This window comes from Moschus berezovskii, chromosome 27 (genome assembly GCF_049115385.1).
Source record: "Moschus berezovskii isolate FMDL1 chromosome 27, NW_MosBer_1.0, whole genome shotgun sequence".
Classification (NCBI taxonomy): Eukaryota; Metazoa; Chordata; class Mammalia; order Artiodactyla; family Moschidae; genus Moschus; species Moschus berezovskii.
The window spans coordinates 7,843,794-7,865,492 of NC_142486.1; the positions used below are offsets into that span (position 1 = coordinate 7,843,794).

General features: G+C 50.0%; 1 protein-coding gene across 2 annotated transcripts; it reads right to left on the reverse strand.

Moving 5' to 3' along the window:
* Positions 1-4,575: 4,575 nt before the first annotated feature.
* ZP3 (zona pellucida glycoprotein 3) lies at positions 4,576-12,557 on the reverse strand. 2 transcript variants are annotated; one of them, XM_088832924.1, is made up of 8 exons: positions 12,249-12,557; positions 10,221-10,339; positions 9,265-9,368; positions 9,005-9,182; positions 8,792-8,909; positions 6,069-6,144; positions 5,795-5,922; positions 4,576-4,806 (listed from the first exon to the last, which is right to left on the reverse strand). In XM_088832924.1, exons 1-8 carry the CDS (start codon positions 12,555-12,557, stop codon positions 4,804-4,806), a joined length of 1,035 nt encoding a protein of 344 aa, XP_088689050.1. In that variant the 3' UTR covers positions 4,576-4,803. The 2 variants fall into 2 exon arrangements, with proteins under 2 accessions (XP_088689050.1, XP_055264910.1); XM_055408935.2 differs by having other exon boundaries at positions 6,053-6,144.
* Between the last annotated feature and the right edge of the window lie 9,142 nt (positions 12,558-21,699).

Consider the following 21,699-nt stretch of genomic DNA (forward strand, 5'->3'; position numbering starts at 1 on the left):
AAATTGTGAAAGACCTTGCAGGCGAAATGAAAGTGACTCAGTTGTGTCCCACTCTGTGCGACCCCATGAATTGTAGCCCGCCAGGCTCCTTTTTCCATGGGATTCTTCAGGGAAGAATACTGGAGTGGGTAATCATTCCCTCCTCCAGGATCTTCCCTGATCCAGGGATTGAACCCCGGGTCTTCGGCATTGTAGGCAGATTCTTTGCCGTCTGAGCCACCAGGGAAGCCCCCAGAAGACCTTGAAGTAGGCAGAAAGTTAATCTGGAAGGGTGTTAGAAAACGTCCAGTTACCTGATTCTTTGAATCTGTGCCTTTCCTTTTACAAAACCCATAGTAATACAAATAACTCTTATCCAGAGGGATGCTATTGACTTCTGTCTGTGGAAGCCATTTTTGCCTCTATCAGCAAATTCATGTCTGCATTCCTGCTTGCCTTTGTAAATCTGTTGGGTTTTTCTTTTTAATTCTCCTTTGTTTTTTCTTTTTTTTTTCCTGATTCTCTTTTGAATCTCTTTTTTACATCTTGCACTTACCCTCAGTGAATGAGTCAAAACAACATCTTTGACATTTTTTATTTTATATTTGTGAGATCATGGTTTTTTTCTTCATTGTTCTTTAACATACCTCATATCTCCCTTTTTCCCCTGGCTATCAGGAAGGCAAAAGTTTAAGTTGTCTTATTTTTCTAAATGTTTTACCAGCAGGGAATGCCTGTGGGCTGGGGCTGCAGCCTGGTCCAGGCAACAGTGTGTGGGATTTCCCAAAAGGGCAAGCAAGGGGCAGCTGGAGCCCCCAGGATGTGCTATGTGACTTTGGGTGAAGTTTTAAACCTTCAAAGTGTTGATTCACCCAGGGTTTCCCAGCATATAATAGGAAGCTTCCCCAAACACACACCAGGGAACTGTGTGCCTGAGGTATGTGCCTGCCGCTTTCCTCCCTTTCCCACGGAAGCTCCACCTTGAGGTGGGCAGGCAGGGTCCTCTGACATTACTGCTGAAGGCCAGTGTCTCCGCTCACTGAGCTGAGGCCCCCCGGAAACTGGCTGGGGTCGACACTCGGGGTCACATCCTCAGCACACTTCCTCCCCACACCAGACCCAGCCACTTCCTCTGAGGACAACAAAAGTTGAATGAGAGATGAGTTCCTGAGATGTTGCAATACCCGGGACCATTAGGACAAGTAACCCTTAGGTGTCTGCGGTAGGGACAGCACCCCAGGGGTCCTGGGAGTAATCTTTCTGGAGAACAGCTCTGAACGCACACTGCGTTCCAAGCATCACATGAATCCTTCCTATAACCCTTAAGTTGAGAGCTCCCCTACCTGAAACAGGATAAAGCTTAGCAGGAGGAAGCGGGCTCAGTCAGGGGTGGAGCTAGGTGGAATGTGAGACCAGTCGCCTGGCCCAGGGATCCGGACCAGGATTCCAGCAATGCTCTGTTAATCTGCAGACAGTGCCATCTTACAGATGAAGGGAATTGCCAACCCGACCGTGGCCAGCTTTCTATTGGCCCCTGGACCATACTCCGCTGCTCGGTTGATCTCCCCGACAGGGACGGTCCATCCATGGCACTCAGCCCTTCCATGGCTCTTCTTCCTGTCATCAGCCCTACATGGCCTCCCTCTCTACTCTCCCCCTTACTGGACATCCAGGCCCTCCAATCCGTCAGAACCCATGTTCTCCCTGTCCTCTCTTCCCTTCATACCCACCTCCCCCATTTTGCCCAGCTAGGACCTGCTTGATCTTTGAGAGTTTACTCCAGGATCACCACCTCCAGGAAGCCCACCTTCCTACCCCAAGTCTCTTTTCCCCTTATATAGCATACCTGATAGAAAGGGAGGTAGATTCCTTCTTGGCCCAGAATCAGCTGGGGATTTTGTTGAGACACAGAGTCTTAGGTCTAGAATGGGGACCCAAACTCTGCCTTTCCCACAATCCCCAGGTGATGCCCAGTGGTGTTTATAAAAAAAAAAAACACACACACACATGGACTTCATTGGTGGTACAGTCATTAAGAATCTGTGTGTCAATGCAGGGAACACGGGCTCGATCCCTGGTCCAGGAAGATTCCACATGCTGTGGAACAGCTAAGCCCGGGTGCCCCAACTACTGAGCCCTCATGCTGCAACTACTGAAGCCCGCTCTCCACAAAAACGGAAGCCACTGTGATGAGAAGCCCACGCACTCAAGCTGGAGAGCAGCCCTCTGCTTGCACAACTAGAGAAAGCCTGCGTGCAGCAGTGAAGACCCAGTGCAACCGAAAACACATTTTTTAAAACCTTGGAAAAAAAACCCAACAACAAAGGAGCAAGGATCTAGGCTTTCCTCTACTTCTGAGACCCAGAAGCACAAAATCTTGTTCTGAAGGTTTTTAAGCGCCATTGGCTCCAATCAGTTTGTGCCTCAATAGCCCTGCCCAGCTGGAACCAGCCCCGTTTGGCCCCCAAGGGTGCTCAGGGCTCACGGCAGGCGACTAGCAAAGCTGGGATTCCACAGTGATCTTCACCCAGTGAGGAGTCACAGCTGGGGGCGAGGTTGGAGGTGGCTAAGGGCCAGCCCAAGGTAGGGACATCACAGCCCAGCCCTCGGCAGAAAGAGCATGGCCACCTCCCCTGGAGAGGGGCCGCAAGCTTCCTGGGCGCCCTTCCCTTGCTGAGCAGCCCTAGGGGCTGTGGCCCAGCTGAGAGCACAGAAGCCTCTGTGAAGGGAGTGAGGAAAATGGGAGAGGCTGAGAAGCAGCTCCTGTCTGTCACAGGAAGCCCTGAAGCACCCATAGCTAGTGACTAGACACTCGCTCCTTGGAAAGAAAGCTATGACCAACCTAGACAGCATATTAAAAAGCAGAGATATTACTTTGCCAACAAAGGGCCATCTAGTGAAAGCTTTGGTTTTTCCAATAGCCATGTATGGATGTGAGAGTTGGACTATAAAGAAAGCTGAGCGCTGAAGAGTTGATGCATTTGAACTATGGTGTTGGAGAAGACTTTTTTTTTAAATTTTTGTTTTGTAATTTACTTTTTATTGGAGGCAAATTATTTTACAATATTATTTTGGTTGGTTTTGCCATACATTGACATGAATTCGCCCTGGGTTTACATAAGTTCCCCCTCCTGAACCCCCCTCCCACCTCCCTTTATCCTCCCTCTGGGTCATCCCCACATGCCAGCCCCGAGCATCCTATAACATGCATTGACCCTGAACTAGTGATTCGTTTCACATATGACAACATACATGTTTCAATGCCATTCTCCCAAATCATCCCACCCTCGCCCTCTCCCACAGAGTCCCAAAGACTGTTCTATACATCTGTGTCTCTTTTGCTGTTTCGTATAGAGGGTTATCATTTGCATCTTTCTAAATTCCATATATATGCGTTAGTATACTGTATTGGTGTTTTTCTTTCTGGCTTACTTCACTCTGTATAATAGGCTCCAGTTTCGTCCACCTCATTAGAACTGATTCAAATGTATTCTTTTTAATGGCTGAATAATACTCCATTGTGTATATGTACCAAAGCTTTAACACTTGGAGAAGACTCTTGAGAGTCCCTTGGACTGCAAGGAGATCCAACCAATCCATCCTAAAGGAAATCAGTCCTGTATATTCATTGGAAGGACTGATGCTGAAGTTCCAATACTTTGGCCACCTGATGCGAGGAACAGACTCATTGGAAAAGACCCTGATGCTGGGAAAGATTGAAGGCGGGAGGAGAAGGGGTCGAGAGGAGATGAGATGGTTGGATGGCATCACTGACTGAATGGATATGAGTTTGAGCAAGCTCCAGGAATTGGTGATGGACAGGGAGGCCTGGCATACTGCGGTCCATGGGATCCCAAAGAGTTGGACACAACTGAGTGACTGAACTGGGACCACAGCACCCCCACACCCCAGAGGGGCTCCTCTACAGCAGCTTCAGCTCTCAAGATGAGTGCTGCCCTTGGCCATCACCTATGGCCTTCGAGCTTCTAACCCACAGACATGACTTTCTGCCAGCTGCCACTAGAGAAAGAGACTAGAAGTCCTTTCCTCCTTGAACCAGATCCGTGGGGCCCAGAGCCAGGACCCTCTGCCAGCCTAGAAGCGGGGCAGAGCCCACCCCACTTCAGCCCCCAACATCTCTCATTTTGGGCTCATTGGAGACACGGGGTTACAGTTGCCCCTGAACAAGCAAGCCTTGGCCCAAAGCCAGGAAAACACAGGCTTGTCTTAACAATCCTGGCCTCTCTCCTCTTTGTTGTTTACTCGCCAAGTTGTGTTAGACTTTTTGCGACCCCATGCATGAACTGTAGTCCTCCAGGCTCCTCTATGGGATTCTCCAGGCAAGAATATTGGAATGGATAGCCATACCCTCCCCTCCAGGGGATCTTCCCAACCCAGGGATTGAACTCTCATTTCCTGCATTGGCAGGCAAAGTCTTTACCACCGAACCACCAGACAAGCCCATACAGACTCACTAAAGACACAGTGGTACTTCGATTTCACTGTTTGAACCCATGACTCCATTATTGTCTGCTCTCTGCCCCTACACAGCCACCCCCAATTCACCGCCATCGAAGTCATTGCTCCACACCGAGCTCACTTTCTTCTTTTATTGGGAAGCAGACACAGGGCACACGGGGTGAGAAGCAGCCCGACGCCTCCCAGTGAGACCCAGGACAATGGCGGCTAGAGTCAGGGCCATCACAGTCGCCAGGCCTAAGCCCAGCATCACCAGAGGGGGAGAGGAGGTGAGCCCTTCCACGCCACGGTCATTCATCTTTCCCAGGAAGATCAACGGCCCCACTGTGACGTCTGCTTCCTCCGTCACTGAAAGACAAGACCTCCGAGGGTTACCCGAGTCCCCGAGCCAGGAATCAGGTGAGGGGTTTTGCTCTGCTTAACGGGCTGAACCAGTAGGTTTAGTTTTATCAGCTGCATTAGTCTCTCAGACCCGGGATTATGGGCTGCCCTGGTGGCTCAGCAGTAAAGAATCTCTAGCCAACACAGGAAGATCCCCTGGAGGAGGGCATGGCTACCCACTCTAGTATCCTTGCCTGGGAAATCCCATGGACAGAGGAACCTGGCGGGGTATAGTCCATGGGGTCACAAAGAGTTGGACACGACTGAACAACTTAACAATAACCCCACAACTGTGTGTCAGGAATCCAGGATGACTGCAGAATGGCCCTGGCCAACATCAGGTGGGGGCTTGGAGCCTCTCCCACTTAGCTCTGAGATGGTATCCCCTAGAAATACATGTTAAGTCCCTTCAGTAGGGTTTGACTCTTTGACCCCGTGGACTGTAGCCTACTAGGCTCCTCTGTCCTTGGGTTCTCCAGGCAAGAATACTGGAGTGGGTTGCCATGTCCTCCTCCAGTGGATCTTCCCCCACCCAGGGATAGAATCCATAACTTTTATGTCTCTTTCATTGGCCGGCAGTTTCTTTACCATTAGCTGCTGCTGCTAAGTCACTTCAGTCGTGTCCGACTCTGTGTGATCCCATAGACGGAAGCCCACCAGGCTCCCCTGTCCCTGGGATTCTCCAGGCAAGAACACTGGAGTGGGTTGCCATTTCCTTCTCCAATGTGTGAAAGTGAAGTCGCTCAGTCGTGTCCGACCCCCAGCAACCCCACGGACTGCAGCCTACCAGGCTCCTCCATCCATGGGATTTTCTAGGCAATAGTACTGGAGTGGCTTGCCATTGCCCACCTGGAAAATCATCCCCTAGGGGTAAGCAGCCTTAAATGGGGAACAAGGACTGTCACCCTAAGGCAATGGCTGGTGCCTCTGCGGGGAAGGGCCTCCCGAGACCTACCGTGCCTGCGACTTCGGGGAACAGGCCGGCCCTCCCGGTGGGACAGTCTCCTGGAACGGCCTGAAATGCCACAGCGCCCCTTGCTACAGCATCGACAGATGTCAATGGGGCCTTCAACCGGGGACCACCTGAGAACAAAATACAGGAAATTAGACAGCTGTGCTGCCTGAAGGAAGCAGTTTGTTAATAGTGGGCACATTGGGGGAAATCCACATGAGCGAGGGTGGCTGATCTTCCACCCCAGTCTGGTCTCCTTACCTGTTGGAGGACTTACTGAAGGAACAGGCTTTGTTTAGTTGGTCTGGGACTCGGTCAACTGAAGTGACCTTTAAGTGGCAGGTGATATATATCTGGAAATAAGAGCAGCTATTACCAGGCAAAATTCTAGGCAGCTCAGTGACTGGTAAGCCAGTTCTTCAATAACACTTAGCTTTTGAGGAGGGGAAGCCCACTTTAGAGACAGGAGGATGCAGATTCAGAGATCAGCTTGCCTACAAGTCCAGAGCAAGTTGCAAATTGGATTCTGAATTAGAACCCAACCCATCAGCTTTATTCCTAGACTCTCTCACACTTTTCCAGTCACTCAGCTGTGTCTCACCCCCAGGGCCTCATTAAATCAAAACCTTAGGAACAGGGAAACAAGCCCAGTGGAACAAAATCCAACTTGGCTGCTGGAATGGGAGGAATTTCGACAAGACCAGAGCTCAGGTCAGCCCAGGGCCTCTTGGTAGAGGCATCCACAACTAGGTCCCCCTCATATTCTAGGGGTTCCACACACCCACACACACCCTGCCAAGGCACTTGAACGCCAGCTACCTTTCCTGAAGCCTTCTGCGTGCAGAACTACAGACTGTAGCCACCACCTAGTGGCTGAATGCACCAGCCGGGAACCGGTTTCAGAAACTTGAATCAGCCAGGCTGCACTCCCGTTGTCTATCTGACTCCACCCCTGCTCACAACCCAGAGAAGCGCTGCCTGGTCCTTTAGCATCCCTATTCCAGGAAGGGAACTGCCTTGAGCCTCAGCTTCTTCCCAGATGATGCTATAACTGAGGCCTCAGATCCCCAGACGGTTCCTCATTAGCTTTCGAGTAAGAGTCCATCTCCCCTGTACTCTAGCCACAGTTGGCCCAGCCGCCTTCCCACCTTTGAGGGAGAGCCCTCCCAGAGTTCAGGCTGCCTTCCCTTGATCAGGATCCTCCTCTGGTCTTAGGTACCACCCCATCTTCAGATATGCAGATACTGGCTCAGGTGTCAGCCGTGATGGCCAGCACCTGTGTGAAGCCTCGTCTTCTCCCTCCACTGGACCACCTGTGAGGTCAACTCCCTACCCCAACCAGGATCTTCTACCTTAAGACCCACAAGGTCATTGATCTGGGGACCAGGACCCTTCCCTTGCCTAGTCTCCTTTCTACCCAGCTCCATTCAAACACATGACCTGCCATTATCAAGCTTCAGGACAACACCCAGTAGCTTCAGTTGTCCCTTTCATCACCAGCTGTAGCGAACGACTTCTGTTCTCAGGTGAAGAGCCCACAGATGCTACTTCACATCTACAAATTTCCCACTGCTCGCCTCTCAATGCCACCCAGCCACGTAAGCCTCTGGCTCAGCACTCTGTAAACCCAGCTGCTTGTTAGGGAACTTAAATGGCTTTTGATGCATTTGTAAATAGAGACTGGTGACTAGGTATGGCATAACACACTAACAGAACCTAGATGGTGGGTACATAGGTATTTGCTTTGAAATCCTTTCTCCTTCACATAGCTGCAGATTTTAATGGAATGGGAAAGTTCATGTCAGACCCCACCCCAGTTAAGTGAAAATATATGGGATGATTAAATATCAGTATTTTGATGAGCTTTCCAGGTGGTTAGTACAAGAGCCAGAGCTGGAAATCCTTGCTTTAATCACTGTTCCTTCTTGACCAGCTATCCCGAATTCCCACCCTCCCACTCCCATCTCAGGAAAACTCACTTTAAGAGCTACTTGAGGGCTCCCCTGGTGGTGCAGTGGTTAAGAATCTACCTGCTAATGCAGGGGACATACAGGTTTGATCCCTGGTCGGGGAAGGTCCCACGCGCTGCAGGGCAACTAAGCCCCCGTCTCTAGAGCCCACAGCAAAGACCCAGCATAGCCAAAGATAAGTATTTGAAAAATAAAAGCATCTTGGTTTGTAAGATTCTACCAGCACTTTCTGGCTAGCTTCCAGTCCTACCTGTTCTTCCTGCCAGTCATCACGCGTGGTCTGAATTTTAGCTCCCTCCCTGCTCGCTGCCCTTAGTGTCAAGCTGAGCTTCCTAGCTTAGTGGTTCATCAACGGCACCTGAAGACTTGTTAGGAATGCAGGGGCCAGGCTCCACTCCAAGTCTATTGAACCAAACCCTGGAGGGTATGGGGGTCAGCAGTCTAGTTCAACAAACCCTCCAGGTGACGCTGATAAGCTCAGGCTTCAAGAAGTCACTGATCCAGCCGATGTTCGAGTTTGAGAGGCTAACTAGGATGAGAAATATCATACCTGCTTCCTTTGCCCCTTCTATAAATCCTTCAGAAAGGCTGGCGCCTGCTCTGATGAACTGCTTTACTCAGCCCATCTGGGTTCCAGTCCTGCTGACCTTGGTGAGGACAAGGTCAGTGACCTGGTCACCGGATACTGCCTTGCTGATGCAGTATCATCATCTGATGTGAACGGTCAGTTGAGTCTCCTGGGTTCCCACTCTCCTACCTTGTTCTGTTTCCAGGATCCCTGACTCATTCCATCCTTTGTGGGTTTTCTCGCTCCATCCCGCATAGATTTTCTACCAGTCTCTTAAGGCCTATGCTTTCCCAAAGATCTCACTGGAGAGCATGGCTTTATCTACTTGCTAAGTTAGTAGGATAGGGCAGAACTATCAGATCACTGCGTAAGGAACAGCTCGTGAGTGACAGCGCCAGCTTAGGAAGCCTGGTCAGCCTGACCCTACGAGTTCAGGCTTCTTCCAGGCTATTAAGGCATTACCGTGTTTCTGGAGTCGTTAGCAAAATGGAACACGTCCACTGTGAACTGGAGGATCTCCGGTCTGGGCCTGGGTGCTTTGAAAGCAGACGAGGCGTCGGTGAGACCATCGACGAGGCAGCTTTGAAGAGAGCAAGTGAAGCACAGTCAGAGATGGAGGAAGGGGACACAGGCCACATCCCAGAGGGGGCCCCCGGAGAGGCAGGCCAGCCTCACCCGTGGAAGTCCACGATGGTGTGGTAAGGGGAGGTGCTCCAGTCCGGCGTCAGCGTGGCCACACAGTGGTCCACGAACAGTCGCAGGGGCACGTGGCTGCCGGCGTGGACTTGGGCCTGCAGGTGAGCTCTGTCTCCCAGCTGGAAGGTGGGCGTCATCTTCTCGGTGCTCCAGTTCTCTGCAAGGCACGCCGGGGGTGAGAGCCTGCCGGAGCACCGCCCCTCGCCGCCAGATGCCCCCTCCCAGCCCACCGTGCTCACCTTCCATCAGGCGCAGAGAGAAAACCAGCTTCTCCTCCGAGAACACCGTGGTCCTGAATGGCACCCAGGTGGGCTGGATGGCCCAGCTACTCACATTGCCCTGCCTAGGAAGAGATGAGCAGCTGCCCACACCTGGCGTGGAGCTCTGGGCCCTACTAGAGCCACTGTCTTCCTCTGGGGTGTCTGCCCACCTGTCTGAGCACCGCCCCCCAGGTTCTTGTCCGGGGAGGCCCTTCCACACATGCCTTGTCCCTTGTGCCTTCATCATATCAACACCCTCTCCCCTCCTAGATCAGAGTCAAGTTCAAAGCCTTCCTAGGAGTCCCTGGTGGCTCAAAGAATCCGCCTGCAATGCGGGAGACCCGGGTTTGATCACTGGGTTGGGAAGATCTCTTGGAGAAGGAAATGGCAACCCACTCCAGTATTCTTGCCTGGAGAACTCCATGGACAGAGGAGCCTGGCAGGCTACAGTCCACAGGGTCACATAGAGTTGGACACGACTGAACGACTTTTACTCACTCTGCACTCAACCCAGCACGCAGGGCCAGGCCTTATAGTTATAAGCCAGTCACCCGGTCCCCAACCCTTGATGCTCCAAGGTCACAGGCACATGCTTCGTGTTGGGGCCTCCCCCACCCTCACTCAGCTATAGAGTTCATGTTGCGATGATGATGGTCAAGGTCAGAGCTTGGAACCCACCTCTGCTCTACCGAGCAACCCTTTCTGAACTGAGGGGGTGGGGCAGCCCTGCAGCTTCCCCCAGGAGGCAGCTGTGGCCCCGGCCAGTTTCAGGGGCTCTGAGCAGAGGCCGCAGGGCCACCCCCACCTCCACCAGGACTGAGGGTGGCGACCACAGCCACAGTCCCTCCCCCCTCCTCAGAGCCCCACTGCCAGATGCTGCCAGGAGGCTGACATGCTTGCCGAGGGGCCTCTGGGCCAGGAGCGGCCACACAGACCTGGGGTAGCGGCACTCGATGGGGACCTCCGCGCGGTTAGTCCTTAGGATGGACAGGTTTCCCACAGGGCGGGGGTTGTGGAGCAGGAAGGTGCTGTACACCAGGGCATCGTCAGTCACCTGAGGGAAAGGGAAGGGGTTAACTCTACCAGCATCACCTGCCCCAGGTGTGCCCGGGGCTGCTGGAGGTGGAGAGAACATAGGCCCTGGGCTCAAAGCCCACTTGGCTGACCCGTGGGAGCGCCTGCACAGGCACCCCACTTCACACCTGTTTTCACTGCAAAATAGTGACACTGCCCCAGGGGTCTGGATCAGCTCCGTGTCACCAGCAAGCAGCGCCCTGTGACCAGAGGCCTTGGGTGCGAGCTCCCGTCTCAAGCTGCCGCCCCCCACCCCAAGACACATACACCGTTTCCTTTTCCAGGGAAGGCCTGGGGGCCAAGAAAGTCCCCAGGAAGAGGCTAGAAAGTTCCAGGAATTTCAACTTACTGCCACAGCGGTTACCACCTAACTCACCCTCCTCCTTCTGACTTATTCTCACGCTCATCTCAGAGAGAGAAGCTGGTTTTGTGGCTGTCCGAGGCCGGAAGAGCAGCAGCAGGTGCTGCTGGGCAATTTGCATCCCCTCCCAACGCCCTCCTCCCAGTGAGCAGCTGCCCAGCCCGCCCTCACCACTCAAACTTCAGGGGAGAGTCCTAGCTGGTCCATTAGCGAGTCCCCGGGTGGAGAAGCTGCATATTTGTGGGACCCAGGGCAAAGAAAATGTGGGGCTCCTTGTCCAACAGGAAAGGATGACAGGACAGTGGAGCATAATTAAAGCAAGCATGGTCCCCAGAGTCAGCGCAGGTGGTGTTCCCTGCAGCCGCCAGAACCCCACGTGATTTTTCTCACGTGATTCTCATCTGGTGAGACCCGGCAAGCTGCCCAGCTGTGCTCCACGGTGGAGTCATGGGGGGATCTTACCGATACTGACGTCTGCTCCCACTTCCATTCCAATTTCAGATGGAATATGGGAATCAGGAATTCTAACCACTCCCCAGGTGACTCTGATGCCCAAAGACTGGGAGTTACTAAGTTAGGATAATTCTTTAACTCTGGGCAGGTCTAGCTTCCCTAAGCTCTCCCCAGGGAAATGAGGTCCAGGTGGCTTCAAGTCCAGCCCTGGGGACCACCCTGAGACCAGAGCTCCCAAGGAAGACTCTGGGGGCTGAACTTGCCCTGCCTCTAGCCAAACTGAGATGAGTCCAAGGGACAGCTGCAGGGGAGGTGTAACGGAGGGGAGGACAGACCCTCCCAGGGGCAGCAGAAGTTGATCCAGGAACTGTGCTCCTGCTAGGCCAGTGCACCGGCCCTTGCCAGGAGGGCCCTCCTACCGAGGCTCTGCCCCTGCCCCTCTCCTTTGAGGGCGGTCTGGCCTGAATCACTCAGCTTTCCCCCTGCACACACACCCCCATTTGAGACTGCCCCCACGGGACCCACACTTTGAGCCTCTTCACGATGCCCTTTGACCCTGCCCTCAAACCACTTTCAACTCAAGGCTTCAAAACCGTTAGCATGAATGAGGGACACCAAAATAGTTTTTGCTTTTTTTTTTTTCCTTGTGATGACTTCTGGGCTTTCTGAGGTTTCAGAATTCACCTCTTCCATACAAGTGTCTAGGGCCCCATGAAAGTGCTGGGTTACCTGCGGAGTATCCCATCACGCACACCCCTGCACCCATGTTGACTATATGTCTTCTGGTTGCCCCCTAGGGGTTCAGAAGTCCTCAAGAATCAGAGTGGGGGTGCCCGGTCTGGCACAAAGTGCACTGCCACCTCTGGTCTCCACCCCACCTCCCCAGTTTTGGCACCTAGGGCAGGAACTCCCCCACCCCAGCGCCACCAAGGCCCAGCTTCAGGTCTCAGCAGCTCCACCCACCCAGCTCCCCCGAATGAAAGGGATCCACCCCAGCCCCACCTCAAACCCACACTCCGCATTGCTGGCCCCTCCCGTGTCATCCCACCAAAGCCAGGCTTGACCCAAGCCTCACCTGCAAGATGTTGCCACACTCGTGCAGCCCAACCGCAAACCTAACCACGCCATCCGTGTCCGCGGAGGCCAGGGGCTCACAGTTGTCGGCGCCCAGAGTGAGGTCCACAGGCTGGATGAGCTTCCCGGTGCCGAAAAGGTCTCTGTCGACCGTGACCACCATCTGGGCCTCCTGACACTCCACCATCACGGCGGGCGGCTTCGATGGCCTGAAGCGCTCAGTTTCATCATCCCAGAAGGGCTGGGGGCTGCAGAGCTCCGTACTTCCCCAGAGCAGAAAGTAGAGGAAGAGCCTAGAGCGCGACCCCATGGTGCCCAGGAAGCCACTCCCACCCACTGCGACTCCTGAGCAGGCACCACCCACCGTCTTATAGCCCCGATGATGGCCACTCACACCTGGGCTCCCAACTGCCTCTCTTCCCTAGCCAATCAAGTGGGCCAGGCCCCTGATGCTCAAAGTGGCCGCAGCATTGGCCTCACCTGGGAGCTTGTTCAAAAGGCAGACTCTGGGACTTCTCTGGTGGCCCAGTGGTCAGGAAGGTGCACTTCCACTGCAGAGGGCACGGGTTCAACCTCAGATGGGGGAACTAAGATCCTGCAAGCACCGTGGGCAGGCCAAAAGAAAGAAAGAAACTCAGACTCTCTGACACAGCCCAGGCCGCTAACTCAGGACCTGGTCTTCTTCCCATTCCCCGAGTGATCTGTATTCACCCTAAGCTTTGAGAAGCATCAGTTGGTGGCCTGGTCAGTCATAGCTTCTCACCCCTTCCCTCCTTCCACCCTCTGCTGGCCTTTCCCTCATCACATAGAGAGGGAGCTAAGAGCTACCCTGGATCCTTAGGGTATGTGTGTGTTGGTTGCTCAGTCGTGTCTGACTGTGACCCCATGGACTGTAGCCCACCAGCCTCCTCTGTCCATGGAATTTTCCAGGCAAGAATACTGGAGTGGGTTGCCATTTCCTTCTCCAGGGGGTCTTCCCGACCCAGGGATCAAACCTACATCTCTCACATCTCCTGCATTGGATGTGTATTCTTTCCCACTGTGCCACCTGGGAAGCCTGGATCGTTGGGGGAGACCAGGAGAAAGCCCTTCACTAAGGATTGGTTAAGGACGAGGAGAATTTTATCAGAGATAGGAGCTGTTTCCAAGCAGAGAAACCATGGTATCATTAGGAGACCAGGGAATGTTGTGGGCTGCTGCTCAACTCTATTTTTTTTTTATAAGACCGTGTTTTTCTATATTTATTTATCTGGCTGTACCAGGTCTTAATTGTGGCATACAGGACCTAGTTCCCTGACCAGGGATCGAACCTGGGCCCCTTGTATTGGGAGCATGGCGTCTTAGCCACTGGACCACCAGGGAAGTCCTTGCTGCTCAACTTCATAGGAGGTAGCGGGGAAGGGCAGTTCAGGCAGAGGGATCTGTGTGAACAGAGGTATAGACAGGGCACTGGATAGACTTGAGGGAAAACCTCAGGAATGCAGAGTTGCTGGAGCCTCAGGTCCCTAGGGGCCAGAGTGACAGTTTAAGGGGCTGGGGAAGTAGATTGGGGCAGGATCCTAAAGGTGCTGGGCTGAGATGCTGGACTTTGCTCTCAGTGGGGGAGAGGTAGGGTGGGGAAGATGAGTGATCTGGCCAGCTCTAGTTGGGGAGGGGTAGGTCTGAAGACAAGAGTCAGGGGGGCTACTGCACCAGTCCTGGTTGGGGAGGTGGAGGACTGACAAACAGGGTCAGCCCTTCCTCACGGCCTACTCTGTGCCAGGCCTGGGTGAGATTCCTCCAAGAGGAAAGGAAGAACTCAAAATAGTCATGGCGTTAAATTCTTACGGGCAGAAGTGATACCAAGCAGGGCGTTGTGGGGCTCCTGGGCACAAAGGCTTTCTGTGTCCCTCATTTCTTTGATTTCAGGAGACAGCCTTCATTCAGCCCCCATGCCCTTCCCTGGGTTCCAAAGGGCAGATTCAAGCACTTGTTAATTAGGGAAGGGAGGGGATTTGAGACCAGGGAGAAACAAACAGTCCCCATGAATGGGTACACACAACAATATCTTTGAGCTATTTTGCAGATACTGAAAGCCCCTCCAGGTGGGAGAAGTTAACGATTAACAACGGTGTGCTGCCCACAAGCATGCAGACCCCAGACCATCCGGACCTGAAGGTCGATGATGCTGACTCCCACCTGCCTCACCAACCCAAGAAGAATGTCCACGAGCTGATCATGCCCGCTTTGAACAATTACTATAAAAATTCTCACTGTCTTCTCCAAAAGGGGGGACACACGGTTTTGAGGGCACTAGCCCACTGTGTCCCCCTTTGTCTGGAAAAGTAACAAAGTTATCCTGTTCTTCCTCACCCAGAACTCTGTCTCTGCGATCTGATTCAGCTGAGCTTTCGGCACCAGAAGCGCAGGCGCGCGTGCTAAGTCGCTTCAGTCCGACTCTTTGCAAGTCCGTGGGCTGTAGCCCGCAAGGCTCCTCTGTTCGTGGGGTTCTCCAGGTGAGAATACTGGAGTGGGTTGCCATGCCCTCCTCCAGGGGATCTTCCCAACCCAGGGATGGAACCGGCCAGCGTCTCTTAAGTCTCTGCATTGGCAAGTGGTTTCTTTACCACCAGAAGTGTGTACTCTTGTAAATGCTTACTTCTAATTCCCTAGTGGCTCAGATGGTAAAGAATCTGAGCTACAGTCCACGGGGTCGCAAAAAGTCAGACACTGCTTTTAAGCTGAGGAGATTGAACCACACTTGTAAGTTGCTTGATATACTTCCTTGGTGTTTTTTGTTTTTGTGTTAATAAACTTGTTATTTTGTTAATAAATGTGTGTGTTTTTGTTAATAAACTTGTGGGACAATAAATGCAGGGGCGAGATTACCCCCACCACTTCCTTTGACTTGATCAACAGGGGTGGGGTGTGGTGGGAGGAAGGCGGCAGAGAAAAGCAGATGGGAGTTCAGGCTCCAAGCTTGCCTGGACAGCCTGCCCGCCACAGCAGAAACCACCTGGGTTTCCTGCCTAGCAGGCCCACAGGCAGAGAGCCAGCTGTGGCCTGAGGCCCCCGAGGGACAACCAGCTGGAGACAGTGTGTCCTCTGCTGGGAAAGGGACCCCTCAGTCCCACAGCAGAGTTCCCAGATGGTGGTGGGAGTAGGGTGGGGTTGGCTGGGGATGAGCGACCAGGGAGGGCATCCCTGAAGCCATCAACCCCTCTCCACCTTGGAGTTAACTCCCCTTAGAGCGCTTCCCTGGTGGCTCAGATGGTAAAGAATCCTTCTGCAATGCAGGAGATCTGGGTTCGATACCTGGGTCTGGAAGATCCCCTGGAGGAGGGCATGGCAACCCACTCCAGTATTCTTGCCTGGAGAATCCCCATGGACAGAGGAGCTTGGAGGGCTACAGTCCATGGGGTCGCAGAGTCGGACATGACTGAGCAACTAAGCATATCATAGTATGGAGGGCTTCAGGGGAAAAATAGGTAAGAATTGGTGAGGGTAGGGGTGAGGCATGCACTGGGCAGGGGGAGTCTGGGTGAGAGTCTATATGCACACGGGTGGTGGTGAGCATGTGTATTCCCGTTTTTCAGAACAAGGACCAGAGAAAGCACCCCTGGGAGCATGGCCAGTCCAGCCTCCACCACACCAACCCTGACCAGATTCTGGATCTTTTACATTTTTTTCTGAGAAGTGCTGCCCTCTGGTGACCAGAATGCACCAAAGCGGAGCCACCAGCTCAGAGCATTTTCCTTTACTTAAAACTTTTTAAAGCCCAGATGTCATAATGTTGCTTTAGTCACTAAGTCATGTCTGACTCTTTTGGGACCCTCATGGGCTGTAACCTGCCAGGCTCCTGTGTCCATGGGCTTTACCAGGCAAGAATACTAGAGTCGGTTGCCATTTCCTCCTCAGGGGATCGTCTTGACCCGTGGATGGAACCCACGTCTCCTGAATTGCAGCTGGATTCTTTACTGCTGAGCCACCTGGGAAACCCAAAGCCCATAGTGGTTTCTAAAATACTATTCCTCTTTAAATTCAGGACCCAAGTCTCCTTGGAGAAATGGCTGATTCCAGGACTAGGGCCGGGAAAGTACAGGGTGAATCTGGAACATCTTGTTATACCAAAAAAAAATGCTCACAAAATGATAAGGATGTGTCAGAAGAATATAGGAGCCAAATGAATGGAGTGGGGTTGTGGGAACTAGCCCAGCTGGGGACAACTATCCACCTGAATGAATGAAGACAATAAGGACAGCACACTGAAAAAAAAAAAAAAGAGAATTCATGAGTGTCCATGCAGAAGCTAAAAGCACACAAATGAGTAAGTTTTTTCCATAAAAAGGGAGACTTCCTTATAGTACAGTGCAAACTAATGATGGTAGAAGGAGAAATAGATTCAGAAAATAACCATTTGCAATCATCACAGTAGTAACAGATGCAGGCAAGAACTATTAGTGCAGGTTAAAAATCAGCTAATGATGGGTGGGGAGGGGATGGATTAGGAGCTTGTGGTTAGCAGATGCAAACTGTTACATACAGAATGGGAAACAGGGAATTCCTTGGCAGTCCAGGGGTCAGGACTTGGCACTTTTATTACCGAGGGCCCACTGTTCAGTCTCTAGTCAGGAAACTAAGATGCCACAGGCCACATGGTGCGACAGAAACAAACAAAAAAATGGGAAACAAGGTCCTGTTGTTTAGCACAGGGAACTGCATTCAATACCCTACGATAGGACACTTCCTGGTGATCCAGTGATTAAGAATCTGCCCTGCAAAGCAGGGACGTGGGTTCGATCCCTGGTCAAGGAACTAAGATCCCCCATGTCTCGGGGAAACTAAGCCCATGTGCCACAACTACTGAGCCTGCGAACCACAACTAATACCTGACACAGCTAAATAAATGATACTTCAAAAAATATCCTGTGATAGAGAATTCACTGGTAGCTTAGTGGTTAGGACTCATCCTCTCACTGCCGAGGGCTGGGGTTCAATCCCCGGCCAGGGAACTAAGATCCCACATGCCACAGAAGGAGGCCAAACTTCATTCTTCTAAAACATTCAGTGAAAGTGAAAGTCACTCAGTCCTGCCGACTCTTTGAGACCCCATGGACCAGATAGGAATTCTCCAGGCCAGACTACTGGAGTGGGTAGCCTTTCCCTTGTCCAGGGGATCTTCCCGACCCTGGAATCAAACCAGGGGTCTCCTGCATTGCAGGCTGATTCTTTACCAACTGAGCTATCAGGGAAGCCCAAACATTCAATATCACCTATTAAAATTTTAAAAATACATATCCTATGATAAACCACAATGAAAAAGAATTAGCTGATGGTGTGATGAAGATGTTAGCTAATTCTATAATTATTTTGCAACATAAGATCAAATCAACATATTATCCACCTTAAACTTATACAGCATTATGTCAACTATATATCGATATAGCTGGGCAGGGGGAAGCTCTGGCGATGATACTGAACACCACTGAACTGTACACTTAAAAATGGTTAAAATGGTCAGTTTTGTGTTATGTGTGTTTTACCACAATTAAAACAAAACAAAACAGCTTGATGGAAGTTTGAATACATAGTCTCAAAATTTCTCCCTAAGGATTCTTTATTAATTACAAGGAATAAGCATGTGTGCATGCTCCGTTTCCTCAGTCGAATCCGACTCTTTGCTACTCGATGGACTGCAGCCCCCAAGGCTCCTCTGTCCATAGGGATTGTCCAGGCAAGAATACTGGAGTGGGCTGGCATGCCCTCCTCCAGGGAATCTTCCCCAGGATCAAACCCATGTCTCCTGCATTGACAGGCAGATCCTTTATCACTTAGCCACCTGTGGGTAAATCTGGCAAATAGCATTTTAGCCACGCTGTCAAAGTTAACCATTAGTTGAATAAACACTATTATTTATTTAGTGGGATAAAAGGACATCATGTGCCTCCTCATGAGAAGAGATGATGCCCAGTGGGTTTTTTTTCTTTTCTTTTGCCCCAAGTCATGTGTGATCTTATTTCCAAGATAAGGGATCGAACCCAAGCCCCCTGCATTGGAAGCGTGGAGTCTTAACCACTGACTGGACTGCCAGGGAAGTCCTGATGCCCAGTGTTTAGGAAAAGGTTATGTATGTGTAAATATACATGTGTGTATGTAAAAATCCATGTGCATGTATACATATGTGTGTATATGGATAAATATGTAATACATAGCAAATTACATACATACACATATTACATATATACGGAAAAAAAGCTTATATAGCAAAATGTTCATATTTGCTCTATATGGCTAAAGGGTAAAGAGGATTTCAAAATAAGAGATTAAAAATAAACCCTTTCTAGGTCAGATTCAAGTGAAAGAGAGGACAATCGGGATCTGTTTTCAGAAAAAGGCTGTTAACCAGTTTCCAAAAGCAATGCCTGAAACAAAATATGAGGTTACTTGGTAGAAAACAAAAAGATGTGTAAGATTTTTGAGGAATAATTTATGAAAATCATCGAAGAATATAATCTAATTAAAGATTCCATATTCATGGATGGGAAACGCAATCTCAAAGATAACAGTTCTCCCAAAATTAATTTGTAAGCTCTATCAAAATCCCAACAGGTTGTGTGTGCGTGCGCATGTGTGTGCGTGAGTGTGTGTGAGTGTGTGTAACTTAACAAAACTAATCTAAAATTTATATGGAAGGGCTGAGTTGGCCCTTTACTTGGCCGTAAAGCAAGACTTTTGAAGAAAAAGAACAATGTGAGAGACACACCCTAACAGATACAAAGACGTATTATAGAGCCATGGTAATGAAGGCAGGGTGCTGTTAGGACAAAAAAAAAAAAAATGTACAGTTGAATAGACGAGAGAGCCCAAAACAGCCACTCGCATATGTGGAAATATGAAGCACGACAAGGGGAACAGATGGACCACTCAGTGAGAGGAGCTGTGACAAGTATTATCCATATGGGGGAAAATTGGATTCCTATCTCATACATAAAAATGAATTCTGGAGAGATTAAAAAGCTGAATGTGAAAGAACAAAAATTAAGACACTTAGAAGGAAATACAACCTCGCAGGGCAGAGTGAGGTGAAGGGTATTTCCTAAATATGACCCCATGTCCTCCCTCCACAAAAAAGCACAAATTATAAGAGAAAGATGACTTTTTAAGGGCAGTTTCATAAATAATAATAAAATAGCTATAATAAAAATAATTACCATTCACCAGGTATTCATAATACATGGGGACTAGGCTGGGTACCCTAATCCTTATACTAATCTAGGGAAGTGTCATTGGCCCCATTTTACAGATGTGCAAACTAAGACCCAGGCAGGTGGTACCCAAGGTCACACAGCCAGGGAACACCCAAACCAAGATTTGATTGCAGATTGATCGGACTCCGGTTCCTGTTCTTCTGTCTCTAACCTTTACTGTCTCTCTGACACTTTACAAGTCAGGTCAGTCAATACCACACAATTTGTGTATGGGCTGGGGGTAGACACGCCCAGATAAATAACTCCAATACAAACAAGGGTTAGGATTTACAGATTCGTGCCTGTCTCCCCCAGCTATTCATAGTAGATACTTTAAAAAATAGGACTTTCTACCTGTCGCCCTGGGAAGACAAACGAACCGAAGTGTGATTGAGAAAGTGAGAACTGTGGGGCAGCTGAAATTTGCCACACACACACACACAACACTGACACTACTGCCACTGCATTAATTCTGTAGCCAGACTTGAGCTGGAGAGACCCTGATGGGCTGAGATTTGGCACATTTTTTTGTGCAGTGGGAGAAATGGAGAGAGATTTAGGGCTATAAAGAGCAAGCCGATTGGGAAAACTTTTCACTATTTCATTATTAAATGTCAGATTGTGTACAACATTTACAGCCCGCTTGACGGAGTGAGTGAGCTTTTTAGTGTGTGTGTGGACGCACATATATATTTGCCTGCACTGGGTCTCAACTGTGGCACGTGGGATCGTCAGTCTTTGTTTTGGCATGCAGGATCTTTATTCTTTAGTGGCATGAGGGATGCAGGATCTTTAGCTGCAGCATATGCACTCTTAGTTGCAGAATATGGAATCTAGTTCCCTGACCAGGGTTCGAACATGGGCCTCTTGCATCAGGAGCATGGAATCTTAGCCATTGGACCACCAGGGAAGTCCCTGAGTGTGTCACCTTGATCACAGCTAAGAAAAATTGATTTTTGTGCAATGTTTTGGCTTTTAATTACAGAGTGTTAAAAATTACCTTTGAAAATAGTGTTGGAAATTCCTTGGTGGTCTAGTGGTTAGGACACTCACTGCTAGGGCCTGGTCATAGAACTAAGATCCCACAAGCCTCTTGGTGTGGCAAAAAAGAAAACCGTGTCTAAAGGGAAAATGAAATACAGCTCCTCCCACCCCCAACTATTGTTACCAGTTTGTAATGAATCCTTCCAGACAATTTTTCTATGCATATAAAAGCACTTAAAAATACACTTACTATATGCAATGTTGCGTCCTAGATTGGATCCTGGAACAGAAAAAAAAGACATTAGTGTGAAACGTGGTATATTCAAATAGACTGGAGTTTGGTTAATATTAACGCACCTATGTTAATTTCTCGGTTTTGACAAATGTGTTGTGGTTGTGTAAGAGTCTTAACGTTATGGAAAACTAGGTGAAGAATTTATAGGAATCTGTGTACTATTTTGGCAATTTCTCTGTAAACCTAAAATTATTCCAAAAGATTATTTTAAATATGAACTTAAAATGGGGATTATATTCTACACTGTTCCACAATCCGCTTTTTCTCATAATGTATAGAGGACATTTTTCATGCTGAAAGTCACTCCATTCTTTTTGATGGCTGAATAGAACACCACTATACAGTTCAGTTCAGTCGCTCAGTCGTGTCCGACTCTTTGCGACCCCATGAATCACAGCACGCCAGGCCTCCCTGTCCATCACCAACTCCCGGAGTTCACTCAAACTCACATCCATCGAGTCAGTGAGGTAACCACAATTTATCCAACCAATGTCCTCATGCTGAACATGTGGATGGTTGTGATTTTTTCTGCTGTTAAACTAGAACTTCTTTGTCCATCTCTCTTTCCATATCTGCTTAGATATTTCTTTAGGATCAATTCTGAGAAGTGGATTTGTGGGTCAAAAGGTATATGTGATGGGACTTCCCTGGTGGTCCAGTGGTTAAGACTCTGCACTTCCATTGCAGGGGACATGAGTTCAAGCCCTGGTTGGGCAACTAAGTTTGGATTCCCACATCCTGCACCCCACACAGTGCAGCCAGGAAAAAAAAAAAAAAAAAACAGCAAAACAAAAAACCCTAGTTAAGATGGTAAATTTTCTGTTAAATATATTTTTCTGCTTAAAAATGAAGTAAAATAGTTTTAAAATATTTCATTAAAAAAAAAAAATCCAATTTCTAGCCAAGAGGGCCTGCTTGATTCTCAGAATGCAGCAGCTGCTCCCAGA